The 15,037-nt window shown below is 44.0% G+C and overlaps 1 protein-coding gene across 1 annotated transcript; it reads left to right on the top strand.

The window, feature by feature from the left end:
* The first annotated feature begins 8,498 nt into the window (after positions 1-8,498).
* On the top strand, positions 8,499-11,053 carry KCNJ15 (potassium inwardly rectifying channel subfamily J member 15). The gene is made up of 2 exons (XM_050904235.1): positions 8,499-8,585; positions 8,934-11,053. The coding sequence occupies exons 1-2, from the start codon at positions 8,518-8,520 to the stop codon at positions 10,078-10,080; spliced, it is 1,215 nt and encodes a 404-aa protein (XP_050760192.1). The 5' UTR covers positions 8,499-8,517; the 3' UTR covers positions 10,081-11,053.
* Positions 11,054-15,037: the final 3,984 nt, after the last annotated feature.

Genomic DNA, 15,037 nt, shown 5'->3' with positions numbered 1-15,037 from the left:
GCCCCGGTGTGCAATGACTAATTAAAAAACAAAACCCAACTTGACTGGGATACAGTGTATGCATCATGCGATGAATTGGCATCACAAATGGTAATTAAAAAGAGAGCTGCTGAGCCACAGGATGTATTCATACTGTATGATTGACATACAGGTAGAAGCCAATGCCCCTGCTCATCGGAGTGAGACAAGGCTGATGCTGGGACCTGGTGTCCAATGTTGGGTTTGAGGCTCAGGGTGTCTGTAGTCCCAGAAAGGAAAGAGAGGCACAAACCACTCTAAATGATTTGAAAAATCCCACTGCTGCCTGACAAGTATCTTTCATGTACCAGCCGTGGTAGCTGAGAAACAGGGAGAAGAAGTGGCCCTGAGGAAGGCAGACTGCAGACGGTTTAGCCAGCTTTCGTGAGCTATCAGCAAAGTGCTAACTTTTCTCCCTGCCTCTTGCATAACCATGACTAGGCATATTACTATTAATTTTCAGCCACCTGCTGACAATTTAAATTAAAAATCTGGAGCAAGTGTCTGGTTTTGGTTTTGTTTACTTGTTTGTTTTTAAATGAAACCAGATTTTTATTAGACCAAGAAATGAATTTGGAGAAAAAAGCAAACAAACAAGAAAAGAAACCAGACAAGCTTTCTGTCCTACTAACTCTTCTTCAGGTCTGAAACAAAAGCAGCAAATTTCATACCAACTGCAGATTGGAAAATCAGTTGCTCTGAGTTTAACTTTATTATTATTACTATTATTCAGTAGTAGAGTAGGCATCCGCCAGCTTGTGAAGTGATGGGTGAGTACTGGGGAGGTTAAAAACAAGGTGCTGTTCTTTACCTACTGTGAAAGAAGGGAAAACAAGGACACAGCCAACCTATGGTGAGCAGGGAACCACAGTCCCAGCGAACTTAGGCAGCAGCCCAATCTGGTACATTTGCGCTTCACACTGACCTGGGAGGGGACTCCCTTCCCTATGAACTTTGTCAGACTTGCCGGACTTAACAACCTGAGCAGTAGATGGGTTCAGACTCATTATTTTCTATATCATTATAAAAGCCACCACCATGTGACTAAAATACTAGAAGGAAACCTAGTCGTCCCTCGGTTGTGTACAGAAACATGAAACTGTCTTGGCACATAAGCTTGTGCAGTCAGATTATAGCCACGTGATTTATACCAGGCAGTATATAAATAAGCATAAAGAGAGGTAAAATATGCCTCTGGGCAAACAACTCCACCACCTTGAGCCCCAGCCCTGAAATCGGAAAGAAGAGCAGCGCAGCCTCTCTGGGTGCCTTTGCCCAGCCAGTGCTCCCCTGGGAGCCATGCTGCAGCGAGGTGGCCTGTCCTCGCGCCGGGACGGGGAAGGCAGTGGGAGCTGTGTGAAAGCACGCTCTCACAGCAGCCGGAGCAGCTGGCTGGCGAAGGGCCTGTTCCCAAAAAAGGAATTAACTACTTAAATAGGACTTAGGTAGGCCTTAGCTGACTAAGTGAAAAACTATTTTGCAGAAAATCCCTGCCCAGCTTCTGTTTTGTGCTGGAAGTGCTCGACGTGTACAGGTGTCTCCATTTCTGACCCTCACTTTGCTGGGCGTCCAACAGCTCTGCATTTGGGCATGCCACAAAGCACCCTCTAAGACACCAAACGGATTAGTTTATCTCGTGTCTAAGCAAGAAGACCCAGAAATGAGGCATTCCTTGGCTTGTCTTCAACCTTCTCCCAACATACCCCCTTCTCTACTTCTCCACCTCCCTCCTGTATAGCAAGGCTCCCTGAACTGTGTGGCTGCTGCCACTTGTGTTCCCAAATCTGACCATCAAAGGAGGTGGAGCTGAGACTCCTCCCCGTGTCTGAGGTGATTTTTTTCCCACTTTTCCACCCTTGCAGGGGAGTTCACTGATAAGGAAACAGGGAGATGGGGAAGGGAGACTCTGCACTTCCTAATGAAGCTGCATCACTGTATGGATAAGGATTTAAAAGGCCAGAAGGCAAGAAGGCATCAACATTATTCTATGGCCAAGCTGTTAGGGTGCTCAGCTGGCCATGGAGAGTGTGAGCTTCAGTCTCTGCACCAAGAATTGCTTATGTGTTTACACTCTGGCTTCCTGAAGGAAAAGACACCGAAACTGTCTTAACATGGATGCAGAAACATCCCAAAACATATTTTCTTGGCTTTGATTTTGGAAATGGCTATTTTGTTTTGGCTGACACATTAAGTAAACAAATGAATAAAAAAATGTGTTCACTTGTGACCATTCTTGAGGAAAACCTCAGCCCAAAGGGCTGAAACCTTGCAAAATTTGAAACCATTGAAAACAGAGTCATACAACAGAGAGGTCAGGAATAGGTGCTGTGAACCTACGGTAAGATACTTGCAGAATATAAAACATTGTGCAGTCTTGTGAGAAACAATTCTGCTGCCACAGCTACACGCTTCTTTGGTGGTGTTGTAATCACAACTACTTTGGATCTTTTGATTCACAGAGAGTGGGAAAGAGGAGAGGAATGGGTTACTCAGCAAAATGGGGGAAAACAGGATACCCTCGTGGAAAAGAGAAATGCCTCAGGGAGAAAGAAGGACAGGATGTAGCTACTGAAAGCCCCCAAAGGCATCCTAGAAGGGAAGAGTGAAGAAATAGTGGCAGTGACTGCAAAACAGGACAACAGTAGGCATTAAGTTCTCTGAAGGTCTAGTCCTGGCCTTAGTATTGACTGCTAAAGTCGATTGGGATAGGATATCACTCCCATCCTCCCTTAGCTCAGGTCCTTCTCTGTGGTGTTGCCGAGATGTTTGCCCGTGCCAGAGGCCTACTGTGAGGGGTCACTAATGTTCCTACAGCAGGTCAAAGATGTAAATGAAAGTGGAAGTACAGGGCATGAGCTTGATAAGCATAATGCAACAACAACGTCCCTTTCAGCCTTGCAGAGTAGTTCTGGCACCCAGCTCCCCAGAAACAGAAAGGACAGGCTCTTGAGAGTCTGTTTAGACTTGCCCATGCAGAAAGAGCCAGGTAAGGTTTGCACAGCAAGCATGAGGAAAGGGTTAGTGGGTGGGAAAAGCATCACAGCAGAGGCAGGTTTTAAATGCTTAACTGTGCTAATGAAGTGTTTGAAACTGAAAAGAGTTTGAAGCAACAATACGCCAGCAAGGGAGACATTCAAAAGTATTGAATGTTGCACTGCTGAAGAAAAGCCATTCGTAAAAATAAAAGAGCAGAACAGGTTTCTGGGGAACCTTTCTCTCTTTTCCAGCAGCATTGTATAAACCATATTACTGAACACAAAAAGGAGAGTTTCAGAAACTGATCAGTTTACTTACTTCTTTCTGAAAGAAGACTTTGGTGTATGTGAAGGTTTCCAGACTGAAGGCGCTGAACGGCCAAGTCCCCTGTTCATCCGCAGAGCCCAGGGCAGAGGCTGGAGGGCAGGTTTTTGGAAGGACAGATGGCTCACTTGCAGTGTGTTAACTGTTCAGACACTACCAGTATGTGCTTTTTCTCCACTTGGAGGCCTGATCCAGAGACCTGTGAAATCACTGGGAGCTTCTCCATTAACCTCAATAAGCTTTGAGTCATCTTTTGCCTTCTCTCTGCCTGCGTGGTTGTTTTCCTATTTGCTTGCACCAGTGTAGTTTCCAAGGCTCATCTACACAAATCAATAGTTACTGCAAAGCCTTACATCCTGCCCTTGGAAAGAACAAGATTCCTGTACAAATCTCCCTCAGAAACAATGCACCATGAGACTTCTCCAGCTTTAATTCATCTTCCATGGGCAGATGGCAGGCAGGCAGCCGAGGAGAGACAAGGATGGATGAGTTTTCGCTTTCTTAACACTGGTCTGTAAATGGTTGTCGCCCTGGCCCTGCCATAAGTGAATGAAAAACATGCCGCTAGCTCCCCCACCGTGCCGCTCACCCCCACCTCCGGTGCAGTCAGTTCTGCAGCCCCCAGGTGCTACCCTGCCTGCAGGCTCGGCCGTGCCTCTGCTTTCACCTGCTCCTGGGTGCCGGAGCCCAGGGAGAGTCACCATTCACAGGGCTGCCCTGCGCTGATGGGTGGCTCTACGGAGGGATGGGGAGCTAAAGGCACAGCTTTGGGAACTGATTTTGACTTGAGAGGGTATTGCAGTTCTCTTGGCTCAGTCCTTTTGTGAAAGAAAATAAAAAGGCGTTAATTTAGTTTTTAAAGGCAGCATCTTTCACAATATGACTGACTGCCAGCCTGCCTATCACCACTCTCAACGCTGATCAGTCCTAGCGCTGAAGGACTCTTTTATGAAGTCCAGGGTAGCAGTGTCCAGCTGTATGACTGCATGCTGCAGCTGCTGATGGAGGTGAAGCATCCTTTTGCAACCACTGCTTCCCTCCCTCTACCTCTGCTCTCTCCTTTTGTATTCCATAACTCAGCTACAGAGGAGGATTTTGCTGGTTGGCAATTGTGCAGCATAACCTGGTGCATAGCCCAAAGGGAGGAGGGTGTTCATGCTAGGCAGAGCACTGAGAATTCAGAAGGGACTTTTATAACCTACTGAACCACATCAGACCTAGGAAAGATCTAAAGATTATGTAGTGCTTGTCAACATTCGCTTTCCTCACCCCTGCTTTTTTTTAATGCCAAGCCTGCTAATGGTTTATGCTGGTTGAAAAAACAGTTCAAGTTTTGCCCCTGTATCAGAGTGGCAGTGAAGTGTCCATGAGCGTTTGCTCAAGTGGCAAAGCATATCTGATTTGAAAAAAAGCAAACAGCTGAGGCCATTTGAACAAGTCATGCTCCTGTACACTTTTCATCTGTTGTGTCTGCCAAAAGAGATTTTGCACAAGCAAATCTGACTTCATGCAACAGGAACATTTTTGCGTGTATGCAAGCTGGCTTTGACTTCTTGATAATGTGGTCTCTGGAAGCAGTGTTAATGTGCTTGTTATATCCCTGGCTGCTGGAATTACCTTAATATCAAGGTATTCATGGTTGGTGGTTTGGTATGTAGCTCTGTTTTATTGACTTTGTCTGCACTAAACTTCCTCACCAGCATGTGCTCTGATGGGGAGTCTCCTTTGGCTGTTCCAAAGGGCTGGTGAGGAAAGGAGGTAATTCATAGGACGTTAGAGTGCTAGACAAATCTGAGACAATTTCATTTTCTTCCCTCCTGAAGTATCTGTTTCCTTAACTGTACTTCAGTTCACTTTTATTTGCAGCTACAGTTTGAGTAGGGTTTTTTTACAGTAATAAAAAATACTTTATCAGTGTAAAATCAGTTAGCTAGTGGACAGTAGATATTCTTTTAGTTTAAAAATGTATACTATTATTATTATTCAGGCTTGTTTGCTTATATTAACTTACTGTGGTAGACGTGCTTTCTGATTTAGAGGGAAAGGAGTAGAAACCAAACAAACCAAAAATCTTTCAGCTGAGGGGCAGGGGATGGTTGTCAGGGCGTAGAGTATCTGAGGTGCCTATATAAGGTATGAGATGGGAAATAGTAATGCAGGTGTTATAAAATGGGTTTTACACATACAGACACCCACGAATCATTTATTGGGGGATATTGTACTGGTCACTTCACTCAGGAAGCAATGGGGAAGTGGAGAGCAGGGGAGAACCCTCCTCTGAAGTGCAGTTTTGTTCCATGGTTGGTTTCATCAGAGTTTCTTCCCCCAGCTGACTGCTGCTGGCTGCTGCCAGTGATACGGAAGGGGAGCAGAGGCAGCGCTGCTCCGAGGCAGTGTGACAGATCCTCTCTTCCCATATCTGTGTGGCAGAGAAGAAGGGAAGTATTTCTGCAGCGAAAGGAAACCAAGATGCATTTCCCTGGAGAGGAAAAGAGCACTAGAGGAATTCAGGATCACACAGGAAAAAGTGATGTAAGAGAAAAAAATAGGAAGCAAATCAACACAAAAAATACCCTACTACCAAAAAAAGCACCAGAAATTGGCTGGGATCCATTTCAGGAAATCACTGTAAAGCTGAGTAACTTTGTCACATACAGAAATACAAATCAAGGGAGGACACAAAAGATGACAGGGGAGCTCTGATACAGCCTCTTTCATCTATGGCGGACTCCAAAACTAACAGCTCTGCCATGCTGACCTCACATATGGAGATCAACTTTACACGTGGGGACAGTAGAGAGGCACAGTGAGAAATGGCTTTGGTTGTGAGTTGAAACACAGTCTGGAGCATGCCACACATTGCCTATGGCTGCAGCAAAGCTTTACTTCTCAGGTTAAGCCTGAAATGGCAAATTTTGCCGCTGTCCCTCTGTTGGTGTAGCCCAGGGAAGACATCGTGCCTTGCAACTACCTTCCTACCTCCCGTCTTGTGGGGAGAACTCTTCTACTACGGCATTTCGGTACATCTGTGATGTTAGGTGTCTTCCACCAGGTCTCAGCTGCAGTGTCAGGATTTTCTCCGTTCAGGGCTCCTGGACAGGGAACAATGTATTTTAGGGCAGAGCAGAGGCAGGGGCAAGAACTCTTACCAGGCCCTTGTGCGGGTTGAAACTGTGAACCCGGCTGGTGCTGCAGATGAACGGTGCAGTGCATGCGTACCAAGTCTGGCATATGAAGGAAGTATCAGAGTCACAGTGCATGTGGGGCAGAGCTGCTCTGCACAGTATGCCCAGTGCATCCCAAACATGCCAGATTTATTACACATATGCTGACTACTTGTGCAGAAGCCAGTGTTTCTTGGGCATGGTAGAGCCATGGTGACTGTGGTGTGGTGCCGAGTGTCCATATGCCTCTTGCCTTGAGCCACCCCTGACCCTGACCAGGTAAGTCTGCCCTTTGCCAAGCCTGCAAGCCCTGTCCCTGCCCCACCAGCTCAAGCCCACCAGCTGGAGCACCGAGGAGGGAAGGTGGAGCCTTGGCCGTCTCCATCCTCGTGGCCTCCAGAGGAGGAGGAGCCAGCAGCCCTGGGGAGCTGCTCCCAGGAGCAGGCGTCCAGGTAGGCTGAGCAGGGGGATGGGATGGGGACGTGTCCCCGGCACTGGATTGGAGAGGCCAGCTATCTCCTGGCCTAGCAATTTGTGGCAGGGACATTTGTTCTGACAATGTGATGTTTGTGCCTGGAAGTAATGGCTAAGGGGAAGTGTGCTTGAGAGGAAGAAGTGTTCTTACTTTGGGACAGATTTTTGCACACGTTTTATATCTACAGCTTATCCAGGGTGAGGCTTGGTGTGGGGAATGGAGCCTCTTCACTACGCGGTATGCATTTTCCTAAAAGGTTTCCCATCAGAGGTTGCATGTATTTACCATGCACTGACAGTAGCGCTTGATTTTGAGTTTGCCTAAAGAGCAGTTGCATGTACGCTCCTTCCCACCCTACCCCTCCCATCCCCCTCCATTTCCTCCCGTTGTTCTTTTTCAGATGACTTGAAGGTTTTTTCCTGTTTATTATCCGGACATGCTGCACACTGTGTGTTGATTTGACTGTCACATAAGGAATCTCCTACTGGGATCATTGATGCACTCCTTTCTTTTTTATATATATATATCACAATGGCTCCTAGGTCTATGGAAGAGAAATGTTGGTGATTAAACCAAAATTGAAATGAGCTACAGGTGTTAACGGGAGTTAAGTTTAATTACCCTTTCCCAGAAAACCTGTAACAGTGTGATGGATACAGTCATAAACAAAAATTCTCCTTAATTGACATAACAGGAAAGGTACTTCAGTGAGCAATTACTTTGCTGTCCTGGACTGGCACATGTGTGTACCACAAATATATCTTGTACTTCCTGCAAAATTCTTTTAAGTAGCTATAAGGAAGATGTTCTTTTTTTTTTTTTTTTCTCTTCAGTGGTTCATGAAAACGAATCACTTACTTAAGGCTCTTTTGGGGGAAAACAATGGAACAAAACAATGCTTTTTGTACGCCCTGCCAAAGCACAAAGGATGCATGGGATGTTTTTTTTCTTTGTTGTTTTTATCAGCAGGAAGTTTTGTTGTTGGAAACGACTATAACATGCAGTGTCCTTGCTCTACGTACTCACTGTCTGGTCCTGCAAGCTGGGTCTTGTTACTTGCCTCATCAAACTGGCACAGGCACTGTTCTGCTTTACTCTGTGGGCTTTGTTCAGTCCCAAGTGTCCGCACACTTACTCTCCATCTGGACTGATGCACAGTAAACAAACTTCAGGAGTCGGGTGGTCCAATGATTTCTGGGTTCGCGCAGGTCAGGGCCCATGGCTAGAATGCTGACTTTGTGAATTGCCTCCTTTTTTTTTCCTTAGATGGCTTGAAATCGGAGTGCTGTACGGTGCAAACAGCTTCGAAGTGTTTTCAGGTGTAAATATTCCTTTCCAAAACTTGACTTTGATGTGTTCAGGTCTGCTTTGTTTCCCTCTAGGTTAGTTGTAGGTTTGTAACAAAGAGCCAGATCTGATTGAGTGAATCACTTGTGGAAGTTAATTGTTCACAGTGAAAGCTGGTCTGGCTCATTTTGTCTCCGTCGCAGGAAGAGGCAGAGGTGGTGTGCTGGATCTGCGTTCTAAACCAAGCATTGACGCGACTTTAATTTTGATCAGATGTCTCTCTTCAGGGCATTAAAGAAAACCTGCTCAGTAATCAAAAAGAGCCTCTTCTCTAGAGAAACGTAAGAAAAAAAGATTTAATGCATTTTACAGAAATAAAGTACTAATATAAAATTTCAGCTTTGTCAAATTTCTTTTGCAGGCTATCATAAAAGAAACCTACTTCTCCATATTTGGCAGTCACCAGAATCAGAGTGATTTTTTTTTTTTTTCTGGGGAAAAAAAATCAAATTATTTGTAATGTCAGATATTGTATGATGGTAACTTTATATTCCAACTGTTTTTATTCACTGCTGATGTGTTTAGATTATGTTTGTGCCTTCTCTCCATCAACATTTTCAAATGCTTTTCAGAATCAGTTATATGCTTTGATTTCATTAAGTAACAGTCTTTTTTTATCCTCTCCTTAGGACTGAAGCAGTGAGAATGGAAACCACAAAGATTAATATGTCCCGCGTCCCGCTGGTTAATGGAGGCATCGACGCTGCCATTCTGAAGGCACACAAACCCCGTGTGATGTCCAAAAGTGGTCACAGCAACGTGCGGATAGACAAAGTCGATGGCATTTACCTACTCTACCTTCAAGATTTGTGGACTACAGTTATAGACATGAAGTGGAGGTACAAACTCACCTTATTTGCTGCTACTTTTGTTATGACCTGGTTCCTCTTTGGAGTTATCTACTATGCCATTGCATTCCTTCATGGTGATTTAGAAATGAACAAGTTCACCCCAAAGCACGAGCCGTGTGTCAAGAACGTAGACTCTCTGACTGGGGCATTCCTCTTCTCCCTGGAGTCACAGACAACTATTGGCTATGGATTTCGTTTCATTACAGAGGAGTGTCCTCATGCCATTTTCTTACTTGTGGCCCAACTGGTCATCACCACCTTGATCGAAATCTTCATCACAGGTACCTTTCTGGCCAAAATCGCAAGACCTAAAAAAAGGGCAGAGACTATTAAATTCAGCCACTGTGCCGTCATTACTAAACACAATGGAGAACTTTGCCTGGTGATCAGAGTAGCAAATATGAGGAAGAGCCTTCTGATACAGTGTCAGCTGTCTGGGAAACTTCTTCAGACATATGAAACCAAAGAAGGGGAGCGGATCCTGCTGAATCAAGCCAGTGTCAAGTTCAACGTTGACTCCTCTTCAGAGAGTCCATTTCTCATTTTGCCTTTAACCTTCTACCATATTTTGGATGAAAGCAGCCCTTTGAGAGATCTCACACCTCAAAATCTCAAAGAGAAGGACTTCGAGCTTGTGGTGCTCCTGAATGCCACGGTGGAGTCCACCAGTGCTGTCTGCCAAAGCAGGACTTCCTACATCCCCGAGGAGATCCACTGGGGCTACGAGTTCGTGCCTGTGGTTTCTCTCTCCCCAAATGGAAAGTACGTTGCAGATTTCAGTCAGTTTGAGAAGATTAGGAGAAGCACAGATTCTACTTTTTATAGTATGGACTCTGAAAAACAAAAACTAGAGGAGAAATACAGGCAGGAGGATCAAAGAGAGAGGGAACTGAGAACAATGTTGTTACAGCAGAGCAATGTTTGATTGAATGGACAAACTATTCTGATCAATCCTTTTTGCAAACTGAAAAAACATACTCTCTGTGCTGTATGTCTGCTATGAAACCAGCAGTGAAGTCCTTTTCAGCAGATAGCTTTGATATATAGTAAACCTATCCCTTTGTTTGGCTGAGTTGTTAATCAAGTATTTTGTAATTAGGCAGGATTTCTTTGTTCATGATCGTGACTTAGCAAAGTTGGATTTGTATTAAGTCTCTGCCTTATACCACCACTAAAAGCAGACACACCACTTTCCGTTTGGAAAGTGAAACTGGATGCGCTGTGCTGATTCCTTCAAATATTTATTTGACGTGGTTTTACTGTGAACATGCATTCACAGAGACAGCACACAGTACTGCTAGAAGAAAATATGCTCCTTTAAAATATGTGTATTTAAAATGTATATTCTCGTACCAGGTATTGCCTTCGTGGGGATTCCTGGCACTGAAAGTAAGTTGATTGGGGAGACGAATGGTTGGATGTGGGAAGAGCCTGCAGGGAGGTGATAAACTCCTTCTTAAATCTTGAAGGAGGGTGACAGAGTAGTCGTGCTGGGTGGTGAGGAAGGGAGCTCGCTCTCTGTCTCTGCTACTCCAAGCTTGTTTTGTGATTGTTTTCTGATCACTCACTTTTTTAACCTTGTTAATGCCTGATTTACATGTAATAACAAAAAGGGGAGATGAGGGCAAGATACACAGAATCATAACAGTAATCAACTAAGGTTATAGCTGGCTTTGAGACACCTGTTTTTTATCCAATGTAAATAGTTTGTAATAGCAGCATAACAATACATTTCTACAGATTGCTTGCTTTGCTATGGACCGTATTTAATGTTGGTTAAAAAAAAGCTGTATAATGTCTGTAGACAATATTTACTTTTTCTGGCAACCATAAAGGACAAGCATTCCTTTCATCCATTTCATTTTTGGTCTATTAAAACCATTCCATTAATAAAGGAATTTAATTTGAGCAGCTCCTGATCTCTTTGTGGCATGGGGAGAGGGTGTGGTACCTCAAAGATGTTGAAAGAGCCAAGTGTTTGGCATAGGCAGTTGCATCCAGCACACAACCCAGGGACTCAGCAGATCACTAAAGCAGTCAAATTACGGGTAGCAAACCAGGTAGCAGTGGTGTCCACGTAGCATGCCTATTATACGTAGGTCAGCTGTTTTAATGGGACTTAGAAATTATTTCTGACTCATATCACTTTGGCAGCTTTCTGAGTTCTAGAGATTTTGCTCCTCTAAAGCTTTGGCAAGGAAAAGCTGTATTAAGTACGAGTTTTGGGTCTGTGGGCCAGGTCTTGGCCTGAGAGTCACCAAGGCCTGCAGTGATGAAAGGACTTTTGGCATCATTACACTTACTGTTCCTGTGCTTAGCTTCCCAGCACCATGTGGCCTAGTGGAATGTAGTCCTGCAGTCTGCCATACAATCTTCTATACAATAAATGAATCTAGCTTGGTGCCTAAAGAGACACGCAGCAAGTTGAGCACAGAGATGCCCGTGGCACCAAGAAAGAATGTCAAGAAGAAGGGAGCACATACTGCGGGGCGGGGTGGTGGTAAGGGGGGACAGGAGAGTCTTAAAGCTGCTCGTTTATGTAAATGGTTAGCTCCCCTGTGTGAGAAGTCAGAGATTCAAGTACCTGTCTGAAGAGAGAGACTTAATTTAATCCAAGAAGGTTCCCTACCCGCTATAATGCGAGCAAGGTTTCTCAAACCATTGAAATTGCAGGGCCCGCCTAGAATTTTTGGAAAGAATTTCCAGGTGGTATTATGCTGTGTTGTCACACAGGTATTCATTTGCAACCACATATAGAAGATGTTAATGTTTAAATTATTGATCGTTAATTTTCAATTTTCCTTCACTTTGATCACTTCTTTTGTTGCAAGGAAACGTGTGTGCTCCATGAGTTTTTGCTGTCATTTTGTAGACCTGAGGTTCATGTCCTACAATTCAAAGAACACTGCTTTGGGATGCTGAGGTGAAAGTGTGCAGGTGTTTTACCCCTTCTTCTGTCAAGCCTTAGCCTCCATGTTTTGATAATCAAACATACACCCCAATTCTTTCTTATCTGAGTAAGTGCTCAGATCATTCCTAAAGTCATTGTCTCAACTGTATATTGACTGTAAAACAGCTTCACCAACAGCAAGTGAGCTGGTTCTTCTCCAGAAATACCTGATGATGAACTGATCCCCTTCCCCCCATCCCCTTCCCATCCCTGGAAACAGAGAGACATGTCAATTTGTATCTTTCAGGTGAGCGCTCCACCGATTTCAATAAATTTGTTTGTTATTGCACTTCCTTACTTGTATTTAAGAAATCCTAGTGCATTGAGCCCTGTAGGGTACACACGTGCCAAGTTCCAATGGGCCTACATATTTCTTGAGTGTCAGATCTAGGAAGTCCTGTGGGTACCCAGCTGCAGCAACGTACTTGTGTGGGGACTTTTGTGGCAGCAATTTAGGAGCCTAGAGACCAGGCTGCTCCAGGCTTTGACGGCTGCCGAGCAGTAATTTTTTAGGATCTTCACTTTGGGAGCTAAGGAAGCAGGTAGAGACTTAAGTCCCTGTGTACACCAATCCCAAGGTTTAGTCGCTATGTTCACTAGGCCATTCCAGTCATTAGGTTATCCTGAAGAAAAGACATCATAAGCAAAAACCTTGGAAAGAAAAAGAGCGTCACAGAAATTATTTTCTCTGAACTTTCAGTCCTACAAGTCCTTAAAAAAAAAGAAAAGAAAAGGAAAACACTAGAAATCTTTGGCAAAGTCAAAGCAAACCTTCATCAGTTAGTGAGAAACTGTACAGTAGTATTATATACATACATGAGTATAATATATAATGCACTGCTATTCATCCATTCCAGCTTCAGAATACAATCTTACTCTGCAACGAGCTGTACTTTTCCATCCTGCTTTGGTGCAAGCACAATTTCCATTGCTCTATCTGCAAGTTAAGAAGAGCAGAATTGGCCTTGGAGCAGCATGCTTAGCTGCAGAGTACTGAACTGCAGTGGAAAAACGTCATGACATGTGGATCTGATATGAATCACCAGCAAACCACAACCTCTCACTGCTTATGGTAAGCTCTTCTGGTTGTGTAAACACAGCTATGATGATTTATCTCGGCTGAGGACTGACAGGATGGAGAACCAGAAAGCAAAACTTCCATGGCCATCCCAAAGCTGCCTTACCCATGAGTAAGGCCTGTCCTGCCCACATGGTGATTGGAGGGTGTGAGAGCCTTCTTGTCTGCCGACTGCTTGTCCCAAGGGTGTTAGGGCAGAGCATCCACAGCTCCAGCAGGTCAGGTCCCTACTCAGCCAGCAACAGCACCTTCTCACTCCTCTCCCTGCCCCACAAATGGAAGATACCGCTTGGGAACCACTGAGTTGGATGATTATAGTAGTCTCTAAAATGTATTAATTTTATGAATATATTTAAATTAAATCTGAATCTAAAATTTCAGGGACTAAAGAAAGTGGTGGAGCCCCATGTCCCTGTGTGCACTAAGTGCACGAGTATGTCTGTCAAGTAAATCCTTCATTCCAGTCACTAGATCATTCAGAAGAAAATAGTCATGGTAAATTAAAATTTACTTTTTTACATTTACTGAGGAATGTGACATATTTATCTTTCTTTTATCCGTGAGTTATCAGTGAGCAGAACATTTTTAAAGTCGTTTTAATTATTTGGACTTGTACAGCACACAGCTGAAGGGGAACTTATTTCAGCTCATGGACTGTTTCTGAACTATTTGCTTTGGCTTTGGCTTTCATACTTCATTGTTCTTTTTTTTTTCCTCTTTTTTTGATTTTTTTCTGTGGAGGTAAGTGATTGAAGAGGCATAATTTCATTTCTGTTGATCCATGCAATGACTTAGGAAGCGAAGAAATGAACCCCCAGAGACTGCAGGCTGACTGTGCCAGAGTCAGATCCACCATCTTTCACAAAGGTTTCACTTCATCTTCAAACTAATGACAATGTTTGTGGAAAGCCAAGAATTTGACAGGGGAGCATAGTGGTCTCCAGAAAAATGTGGTTCTCTAATTTTCTGCATAGAGGTAGGAGGGCAAATAGCCATTAGGTCTAAAAGATACTGGGGAAGAAAAACAGAGAGAAAAAAAGCCCAATCATGCACAGTCAAACTCATCCATATGACTGAACATTTGCCACTTCCATAGGATGCCAGGTTAAAAAAACCCCCAACTCTCAGATTTGCTGAGATGACTCAAAGGACTGGGAAAAGTGAATGCAAGTTCTGTCTTTGAACAAAAGTTCCTGATGACTTCTGAATGTGTTTGCTCAGTGTTAGTCTGATGACAGCCTGATCTTGAAAGAGAACAGGTAAGACTCTGTGATGACTCTATCAAATCCATGATGGAGAGAAGCTTAAAAAAGCATAGTGTATGCTCTAGCTCTTGCTTATTCTTTGCTAATATACTGTTTCGCTGCAAAGCAGTCATGTCCTGGTCACCCTCATGTTATTGGGATTACATGAATAAAGGAATGTTACCCTGACTTGCCTGCTCAGCCTTCAGCAGATACTCTCTGCAAAAACTAGATTACCAGACAAGAGCCCTTTTAATGCATTAGGTACTGGTTGAACATCCTGTACCTAAATGGCTCAAAAGAGCTTTTGGAGCATTTCCAGGACGTCATATATTCCCTCAGCAGAGACTGTTCAGAGCTACCCTGTCCTGCATTAGCACATAGTACACACAGCAAAACAATGTAATTCCACAAGTAGCACAACATACATATGCCTTTCGCTTCTCCTCTTGACAGTAAATTCTGCAATGGTCACTGTGCACCTCACCATATGGCATGACTGTTAAATTCTTTCGTTCTTTACTATCCCCTGTAAATGTTTATCCAGACAAAATATGACATGATGACTGACATTAGTGATGCTGAGAGGAGGAAAGTGTTTAAGGACATA

This window comes from Gymnogyps californianus, chromosome 1, assembly GCF_018139145.2.
Source record: "Gymnogyps californianus isolate 813 chromosome 1, ASM1813914v2, whole genome shotgun sequence".
In the NCBI taxonomy this organism is placed as follows: Eukaryota; Metazoa; Chordata; class Aves; order Accipitriformes; family Cathartidae; genus Gymnogyps; species Gymnogyps californianus.
The sequence above is the reverse complement of the archived record's forward strand: the minus strand, read 5'-3'. Positions and strand labels throughout refer to the sequence as shown.